The sequence below is a fragment of the Genypterus blacodes genome, unplaced genomic scaffold (assembly GCF_046128005.1).
Source record: "Genypterus blacodes isolate CSIRO-AG114 ecotype Tasmania unplaced genomic scaffold, CSIRO-AGI_Gbla_v1 ptg000298l_1, whole genome shotgun sequence".
Lineage (NCBI taxonomy): Eukaryota > Metazoa > Chordata > Actinopteri > Ophidiiformes > Ophidiidae > Genypterus > Genypterus blacodes.
Genome location: NW_027467089.1, coordinates 173,246 through 183,274, shown reverse-complemented (window position 1 = coordinate 183,274; position 10,029 = coordinate 173,246). Strand labels below are relative to the sequence as shown.

The 10,029-nt window shown below is 47.3% G+C and overlaps 1 protein-coding gene across 1 annotated transcript; it reads left to right on the top strand.

Moving 5' to 3' along the window:
- Positions 1 to 243: 243 nt before the first annotated feature.
- On the top strand, positions 244 to 3,834 carry LOC142988139 (uncharacterized). Its single transcript, XM_076137178.1, has 6 exons — positions 244 to 288; positions 437 to 517; positions 772 to 899; positions 1,454 to 1,578; positions 2,352 to 2,512; positions 2,785 to 3,834. The coding sequence occupies exons 1-6, from the start codon at positions 244 to 246 to the stop codon at positions 3,832 to 3,834; spliced, it is 1,590 nt and encodes a 529-aa protein (XP_075993293.1).
- The last annotated feature ends 6,195 nt before the right edge of the window (positions 3,835 to 10,029 follow it).

Here is a 10,029-nt window from a genome sequence, read left to right as displayed (position 1 = left end):
CTGGGACAGCAGGACAGACAGACAGACCCCCTGCTGACCTACTGGGTATAAATAAAACATTTGACTGCGTGTCATATCTGAAGCAGGCAGGAGTATTTCTGATCTACTTCATCTGTTTACAACGGGACCTTTAGGACTGGAGAGGACACTGAACCACATGGGATTAATCTGTCTGCCTGTCTGTCTGTCTGTCTGCCTGTCTGTCTCTGCCCCTCTCTGTCTCAGTGTGCTGTCCTGAGCACCATGGAGGAGTCTGACCTGCTGAGAGAACGTCTCCAGGCCATCACTGTAAGCTTCCTGTCCGCTCCACTCTTTGGGTCGCATCCTGACAATCGGACCAAAGTTGATGCCTCTGTTTCCTTTCACAGTGTCGCTTCAGTGTGTTAGAGTGTTAGAGTGTATAGCAGGTATTTATAAATGTCCTCTGCTGTAACAGGAGAAGCATCGCGTTCAGGCCGACATCAGGCAGAAGAAACTGGAACTGGACCAAGAGAAACTCAAACTACAGCATTTAAAGGTTCTTTACACTCACTTAGACTATCAGAACAAAGAGCAGCAGAACCTCCAGGGAAAACCTTCATGACAGATTCCCTCTCCAGGCATAGCGCCCCCTGCAGGCCTATAACACAACTGAACATTCCTATATGACCTCTGAACTGCATGATTGACAGATACAGAGCAGAGATTTATTCTGAATATGACAGCAGGGGGCGCAAAGACAGCTGTTAGAATGACTGAACCCTGTGTTCTTTTGACCTTTGACCTCACCAGAAAAAGGCTCTGAGAGAGCAATGGCTGCTGCAGGACGCCACTTCCCATAATGCAACAGTTTCTCCACAACAGCAGAGCCTTCAGGCTGACCAGCAACAGACCAGAGTGCTGCAGCGCAACATCTACAGGTGAGAGAGAGAGAGAGAGAGAGAGAGAGAGAGAGAGACAGAGAGAGAGAGAGAGAGAGAGAGAGAGAGGGAGAGAGAGAGAGAGAGAGAGAGAGAGAGGGGGAAAGAGACAGAGAGAGAGAGAGAGAGAGAGAGAGAGAGACAGAGAGAGAGAGAGAGAGAGAGAGAGAGGGAGAGAGAGAGAGAGAGAGAGAGAGAGAGAGGGGGAAAGAGACAGAGAGAGAGAGAGAGAGAGAGAGAGAGGGGGAGAGAGACAGAGAGAGAGAGAGAGAGAGAGAGAGAGAGAGGGGAGAGAGAGAGAGAGAGATACAGAGAGAGAGAGGGAGAGGGAGAGAGAGACAGAGACAGAGAGAGAGAGAGAGAGAGAGAGAGAGGGGGAGAGAGAGAGAGAGAGCGAGAGGGAGAGAGAGACAGAGACAGAGAGAGAGAGAGAGAGAGAGAGGGGGAGAGAGAGAGAGAGAGAGAGAGAGAGGGAGAGAGAGGGGGGGGGAACATAAATATGATATGTGTTCAACATCATTTAGTTAATCTACGTTCACCGTCTGACCAATCAGGATAGAGAAGGAGGTGGAGAGTCTGGAGAGGGAGGAGTCTATGATTTCTACCAATGAGAGCTTCATCCTCAACAGACTGAAGGCTGTGGAGAGACGAGCGGAGGAAATCATCAAGGCACTCACACGCGCACACACACACACATGCACACACACATGCACGCACACACACACACACAGAGAGGGGTGTTTCATGTGTTTCTCTGTCTTGCAGGAGGCCCAGCACACACACAGCGTCTCTCCTGGTAGGTCCTGACTTTAGTTTGTTTGATCACAGCCACGACAACAAAACAACTGACCAAAGTAAAAAACTCAACTATTTAACTCATTTGCTCTTTTGTGTCACTTTGAATCCAACACACTTTAATCTGTCACATTCCTAATCCTGCTGCCATTCTGCTGCTTGATCCTGAAGACGTTTGCTTTTCTTGTCCCACAGAGACTTCACAGGTCACCACGGTGATCCCTGACGTCCCAGAATGCCTCTCTTTATTAGCCAATAAACACAAGCAACCGCCCACATCCAGACAGAGTGAGAGAATGCACACACACACACACACACACACACACACAGTGTATTCCTGCGTAGGGCTGCAGTGTTGATGTGTTCCTGCAGAGGCGTTTGGCTCATTGAGGTTTTAAAGACAAACTCCTGTACAAACCCACACTTTACTTTACTTTACTCTCTAATGTCGCCAGCTTAAACGATGTCATTGTATATCTTTAATATTGGAGGTTTGTAGATGTCTCAACCCATGAATGCCTCACGATGCCTTCAATGGCAGTCGGGACAAACGCTCAGCATGTGAGCCTCCAGTCTGACGGAGCTGCAGACTGGAGACCTGAAGCTTCTCTCCTCTCTCTCCTCTCCTCTCCTCTCCTCTCCTCTCCTCTCTCTCAGCTCTGTTTGCCATGGAGATCAATGTGACCAAAAACGTGTTGACTGGAGAGAGCACAGTCGTCTCCACTGCAGACGTCCCTCCTCAGGACTTCAACCAACATGCTGGGGTCAAAGTCTACGACGATGGCAGGAAGTGCGTCTACGCCCTGATGTCCCAAGAGGTACTTGATTTACTTTAAGCATGAACATGTGTTAAAGCCTCTCAAAGCTCCTCTACATGAAGCTAGAAGTTTAGTTTGATGCTAATATGTTGACCTCTGACCCTTGACCCTTGAGTGATTGAGGATAAAGCAGCCAATGGAGGCACTTCCATCAGAGACAGTGGTGGTTTGGTCTGAGCCCTGATCCTGAGGCACAGTTTAAATAAGGATGAACCAACAGGCCAACTGTCTGATGCTTTTCTGATCTTGTTCTCCGGTCCCAGGGGTCACAGGGGTCACATGAGCAGGTCTGCATGCCCGAGCTGTCGGCCAACGAGGTGGAACAGCTGCTGAGAAGTGCGACGGAGCACCGACACATAAACCACCAAACTCACAGGAGAAGGCAGGGCCACTGCCATGGGAACCAGCAGGATGAGAGAGATGACGGGCAGGGCGGTCGCCTCGGAAACTACAGAGGAAGGCAAGCTGACAATCGTCTCCACAGAAACAACGTGGCAGAGGAAGACATCAGCCGCATGAACGCCCAGAAGAAGAACCGGAAGGACAAAGCAGACGAGTGGCAGTCCAGCTGCACTCCTCACAGACATCATGATGGTTATAATAACATCCAGGAAGAGAGAAGCTACCAGGGCCACCTGCCGGAAGGACATCACCATGGGAACAATAAGAGGGAGGGGCCACGCAACACAAACGGTCTTATTACACAGAAGGAGAAGAATGCTAACTACCATGCTAACGGCGCCATCACACACAGCAGTAGGACCAACGGAACCCGAGCCAATGGCTGCCCTCCTCTCATACCACATGACCTGGAAGTAGTGTCCGCTCGCCAACCAGAACTCTGCTACACGCCAGCCAACTACATTCCTCTACGAGATTACGTCAATGTGGAGGAAGAGGAACTTTACTGCTACACGCCGCTAAAGTGCAAAGTAGAGAACAACCAATCCAAACTAAGGTACGCTGGCCCCGCCCACTCTGACAGAGGGCCCTCCCCTATCTGCTGTGACGACACCCCGTTCACCATCCTCAACACTATGGAAACCAATGAGCCAATCACAGCCGTCTTCATGGGCTTCCAGACCACGCAGGATGTGAGTGGGCGGGGCCAGGAGTACGAGGGCTCCCTGAAGGCAGAGCTCATTATCATCGATGATGACGACGATGACAACAGGGTGAATGAGAGGAACACCCAGCTCGGTGGTGACCATGGTCACCCAGCAGAGAATGTGGCCAAGGGAAATGTAGACGCAGTCAAAGACGGACAGGTGGGACCAGAGATCAGCAAGAACACACCCAACCTGTGCTGCACCATCTGCTGACTGGACTGTGTTTGTGTGTGTGTGTGTGTGTGTGTGTGTGTGTGTGTGTGTGTGTGTGTGTGTGTGTGTGTGTGTGTGAGTGTGTGTGTGTGTGTCCAACATGAAGGGATCCATATTACACAAAAATATGAAACATGCATGTGTCTGCTGCCACAAAACAACAAAGTGACAGGAAGCCAGAACACATCATATCAGCCAAATCAAGTTTGATCGACTACTAAATGATGTAAAGGAAGGAAAGCTGCCTTTCAATCCAAGCTGTGGCTCATTTGCATACTGGCAACGATCTTTAGAACCTGGCTCATACAGCAGAACATGGGTCCTTTAAGTCAACAAGAAGACAGACGACCTCCAACTGCATCCAGACTGATAAGAATAATGAGTTAAGTTCATGATGCTGCATGGATCTAACAGCTGATCTGACTGTGATGAGTTCAGTCCTGTTCATGGATCAGGACTTCTTCTTCTTCTTCTTTTCCTTGTTCATGGATCAGGACTGTGTGGGCTAAACTGAGGGTTTGGTCTTTAACAGCATGTGCAAATAAACTCGAAGACAAAAATACATTTTATGCAGTGAATATAAAGTATTTAGTGGTATGTGTTACAGTTTGTAGTATAATGATCTATAGATCTATAGATCTATATTTGTCCACCACATAGAGCCGAACCCCTCTAACTGCTCTCCTTTGGCGTCCTCTGGTGGCCTCCTCAGGTCTCACATGTGAGCAGAGACACGTGGTTCACTTTAACAAGATAAAAGGAGGAACAGGTTTTTACTTTTCAGAACAACGTTTGCATTTATTCGTTTTTTTCGTATTTAAGACACATTTTAATGACACATTAATGAAATGTGGAATTTCTGGAAGAAACTCTTCCATGATATTATAGTCATTATAGTGTTTATTTAAAAAAGGCTTTTGTTGAACATTTGACTCTTTTATTCTCTACACTAACTTCATGTTTGTTTACTACAGGATCATGTGTGTGTACTGATGATCCAGATCAACTTTTTTATAAACTTTATTACTAATTAATCTTCACAGCAGTTCTGTGTTTGTCACATCACAGTGTGTGTGTGTGTGTGTGTGTGTGTGACATATGATAAATCCTGTTTGATGTGCGTCAACTCAGATCTGCCTCACAGAGTGTGTGTGTGTTTATACTGACACCACAGTCACCTAATACGTGTGTGTGTATGTGTGTGTGTGTGTGTGTGTGAGGTCTAATGACATTAGTGACGGAGTCTGAGTGTAAACGTGTGTGAAGCTCCTCTGCTGCAGCATTTGATCTCATCTTAACTGAAATGTGTTCATAACTTCAGCAATGTCCTCAAAAAGTAAATAGAGAGATTTATCTGTATATGTTCAGTCAGTCTCACCTGAATGTGAAGCCGGCCTCACTGTCAGCGATGAGGAGGGCCTGATGAAGAGGAGGGTCTGAAGATGAGGAAGGTCTGAAGAGGAGGATGGTCTGAAGATGAGGAAGGTCTGAAGATGAGTAGGGCCTGATGAAGAGGAGGGTCTGAAGAAGAGGAGGGCCTGATGATGAGGAGGGCCTGATGATGAGGGAGGTCTGAAGAAGAGGAGGGCCTGACGAAAAGGAGCCTGATGAAGAGGAGGGTCTGAAGATGAACCGTAAACTTTGATGCTGCTGATTAAATTCATTATTTTACTGCGGTGTGTGTATTGAGTTTCAAAACATCAACAGTTGCATCGTCGTGCTGATAGTTTGATGACAGATGATGTCGTGTTGTGTTTGGTGTCTCCACATTTACCTTCAAGCCGTAAAACAGGAAGTGACACGCGGCAATAAACTGCCTGACGAGTGTCATCATTCATTTGTCCCAAATTGCGAACACACACAGACACGCACACACACACACACATTTCTTAAAGACTTTGAAAACATTTCCAGATTTGCCATCACAGCAGCGAGAGGACGATTATCACCACGTTGGAAGGTTGCCTAGGTACTGTAGGTTGGCGTGTGGGCAGGTTGCCTAGGTAACATGTGACAGACTGGATTGCTGTTTTCATTGACCTGTTACAACACCTGAAATCTTTCAAACTGCTTAGAGATCCAAACAGCTGCACAGGTGAAGACGCTGGACAGGTGGAAGCTACAGAACAGAGACACAGGTTTGATTGAAGATGTCTCTTTAATGTCCCACTGACAAACAGCAGCAGAATAATGACACTGTATGCTACAGGCGCCATGTTAGCCAACATTCACAGAAACATCCTTTTCTTTCACAACACAAAGCAGACATTTATCTTATTTAAGTATTCTTAAAGAGCCGGGATGCACTGGAACCAGGACGTGCAAACAAAACCTGGAGTTCATAACAGAGCAGGGAAGCTTCAACTGATCAATACAACTCCTGTACTGTAAGCCTGTACTGTCCCTTTAAACACTGTGGTGAGGAAATAACTGAATTAAAGTTTGTAATCAAATCTCCCTGTTTAGTTTAGTGAGACCATGAGTGAGTAGAAGCCCTGACACATACAGTCACAGTTTTTCCTCTGCTAGCATAGCAACTGCATTGCTACGTAAACAAGCTGCCTCATAAACCTGCTAGCTAGCTACATAGTAGCAGCCTATTGTGAGTGGAGGTGAAGTGCGACGTAGTGGCTCAGCTAGCAACATCATCATCAACGCTGCAGCCCACCAGACAGAAGTGCAAACTACTGAAAGCTCATAAATATTATACACAATAAAAATACAATAAATCTCTCTTGTTCATAACAGGATATTAAAATATTGGCTCAGAACATCTGCTGTAAAAGTGCCATAGATTCATCAAACCTAAACCAGTGCAGCCAAGCAGCAACGTGCTTTGCAGTGTCACCATGGCAACTAAGCTCATTTAAATATGAGCTCATTTCAAGGCTTTTTCTCCTCATATTCTCTTTGGCGTCCATGTTAGAGGACAGTAGGTCTTTGATTAATTTAAAAAAGTCTACAGAGGAACTCCACGCCGGATTCGAACAGACCCCCAACACGGCACCAGGTGGGACACCAGGCGCCCGTAGCTTCACACACGGATGCATACAGCGACACATTAAAGTGCTGTGGCTGTGACATCACACCGCCACATTAAAGTGTCAAACATGTCACCTGATCATAAGAATAATAATAATAATAATATATTAAAATGAATGTGGCTGCCCAGGAAAGGTTTAAAATCAAAGATCACTGCATTACTATAATGAACACAAACATATCAATATAAACCAATCAATCAATCAATCAATCAATCAATAGGAAATAATCTGTTGTACCATAATGTTATAGGTTAAACATCTAAAGTGACATATGGCTCCTTTGTTTAAATGACAGGTTGGCCGTTTACAAACGTTCATAACTTACCAGTGAATGGCGTCTGATCTCCTGCAGGTCACCGAGTTAAACTAAGAAGAACAGAAGCTCAATGATGAAGCCGGTCTGAATCCTGTTTCTTCCTCTACAGCACAAAGGTGGAAGTTCTGCCCTCCACAATAAAAGCTCAACGTCTCTTCACTAACTGAGCTGTGTGATGATGTAATGACCCTAACACCTCCTCACATCCATGTTCTTCTTCTACTGTTTGTCCTCACCGCACCCTGCATGAACTGTCTATCTGCACAGCACGTTCAACACGCAGAGGGTTCAGGGTCAAAGGTCAGAGGTCTACACAGCCCTGGAGAGAAACACACACACCTCAATGCTCCAACATGCAAACAATCAATGTCAGTGTGTCGTTTCCCCCCAAAATAATGACATTTTGAAAAAACAACGACGGAGAATCACTTTAACCTAAAGAAACCACATTTTAAAACACTGCTGACTGAACAGTCAAATATGATTATGACTCTAACTGTGTGCTGAGTTAAGTCTCTAAATAAATGAGACTGAGCCTTAGAGTCCACAGAGGTCACAGAGGTCAGTACACATGATGATGTTCCATACGTCAGGTCCATACAGCAGTCTGTCCGTCAGCTCATTCAGTAAACCAGCCTGGGATCCACACACATCAGACACTCGCCGCTGAAGGATGACAGGAATGTCTCAGGAAGAACGGAGAAACAGAAGCAGGGGTGAGAGGTCACTGCAGTCCAGCACCCACGCTCAGTCCTTCTTCTGATTGGCTAGTAGGGAGGCCTCCCATCGCTGTGCCATGGCGTTTGGCCGCCGCGGCAACGAAAAGTGAGCGGGGGGATACTGAAGGGAGGGGGGAGATTCAGCTAAACCACTGGAAGCAGGAAGGATGATGGATGGATGATGGATGGATGAGGGATGGATGAGGGATGGATGAGGGATGATGGATGATGGATGGAGCAAGCAAGTGATGAAAAGATGCGTATAAAGAAATTAAAGGAGGATTAAAGATGCAGGACTTATGGAAATTAGTCAAAGAACGAATATATTTGCTAAACTGTGACCTCATGGATGAAACCATTCATCAGTCAGTTGATGAGTTCATGGTGGGACAAAGTAATGAAAGAATGAAATGACTGAACAGAAGAAATGAGCATGACTTTGGTGTGGCTGTCTGGTAAATGAAGCAAACCAACAATTTGTTGTCTTGTAACTGAAGAAGAGTTTAGAAACAAAACTAAGAGGAAGCTCCAGTCAAACATGACATCAGGAAGATATGAAGACATGAAATTATGCAAATGATGTAAGTGGATCAATATTAAATGATGTTCCGTCACTGTTGGATCAATGAATACATTTAGATCTTTTGAACCCAAATATTATAGTTTTAAATGTTTGAATAGATACTGTGTGTGTGTTTGTGTGTGCGTGTGTGTTCACCCACCTTGAGGTCACAAGACAAACTGGATCGTTCCATCTTGCGTGCCCTGGAGGGGGAGGAAGGGGAGGAGACACATCTCTCCTGGACCTCGGGCACTGGAGCATTGGGACAAGGAAAGGTTCAGAGAGGACGACATACATGTGAAGAAGAAAAGACCAACCTCTGACCTCATCTGACCTGGGTTCCCAGGCCGCAGACATTATGCATTATGCTTTCTCACTCTTTCTTTAATGCACTTTGGTCAAGCAACAAATGGTTCTTGTGGAAGGAGCAGGATTCATTTGTGTGGTTGTGCCTCTGAGTGTGTGTGAGTGTGTGAGTGTGTGATGGACATGCATGCAATGGGGACGGAGACGCCAAACGGTTGTGTTCTGTTCTGACTTTACGTACCGTTGTAGCCCACATGTTCATTCAGGCTCTGGGACACCAGCACAGTATCATATCTCTCTCTTCCTCTTCTCCACTCCTCCTCTCTCCTCCTCCTCCACACCTCATCCCTTTGCCTCCTCCAGTCATCCTCCCTCTGCTTTACCAACCGGATCTCCTGCTCCACCAGCGATTGGCTGCTGAGGGAGCGCAACTTAAAAAATGGATTGGATGAGAACGTGCTCTCCTGGCTCTCCAGCGACGCGGGGGCGGAGTTCAGGCAGAACTCTGAAGCGCTGCGAATGATGAGATTGGAGGTTTCCACGACGATGACATTGGTGGAGGGCCCGGCGTCAGAGCCTTCAGGCCAGTCGCAGAGGCCGCCGATGGCAGAGGAGAGAAGGCGGCTCCTGGAGGCGGAGCTGGAGGAGTCGGGCTCCAGGATGATGACGTTATTGGCAGTCATCTCGTGATAGGCAGATGGAGAAAGAGGGGAGGAGCCTGGAGGAAGAGGGGAGGGGCTTGGAGGTGTGGGCGAGACGGACATGGTGGGGGTGCGGCAGGCTGGAGGCCGGGGTGGAGATCGTCCTGTTTGCATCACAGCTGGTCTGAGCACAGGAAGCAAAACAAAGCATGACGTCGCTTCTTCAAGCCTTCTTTAACTTTTACATACGACTTATGACAACACGAGTCAGGATATTTATCAATTTGCTTTGAATTAGTGTTAACTGGTTTGGACCTGTGTGTGTGGACATTATAAAGCAGTGTGTGTGTGTGTGTGTCACCTGGGGGGCCCGCCCTGGCTCCGTGCGATCAGCCCCCTCTCTCTGCGGTGCTTCTCCTCTCTCTCCAGTGTCAGGCGGATCTCTCGCTCCACTGTGCTCTCTGGCTCCTCCGGGGGGCTGCGGTACGATAAGTCATCCAGGCCCGAGTCCTCTGAACTGGGGGAGAGGGTGGAAGCCAGCGGGGGCTCCTTGGGGAGCTGCCGGTGGACCTCCCTTTGGAATGAAGCCCCACAGGGCCGTCAGTCT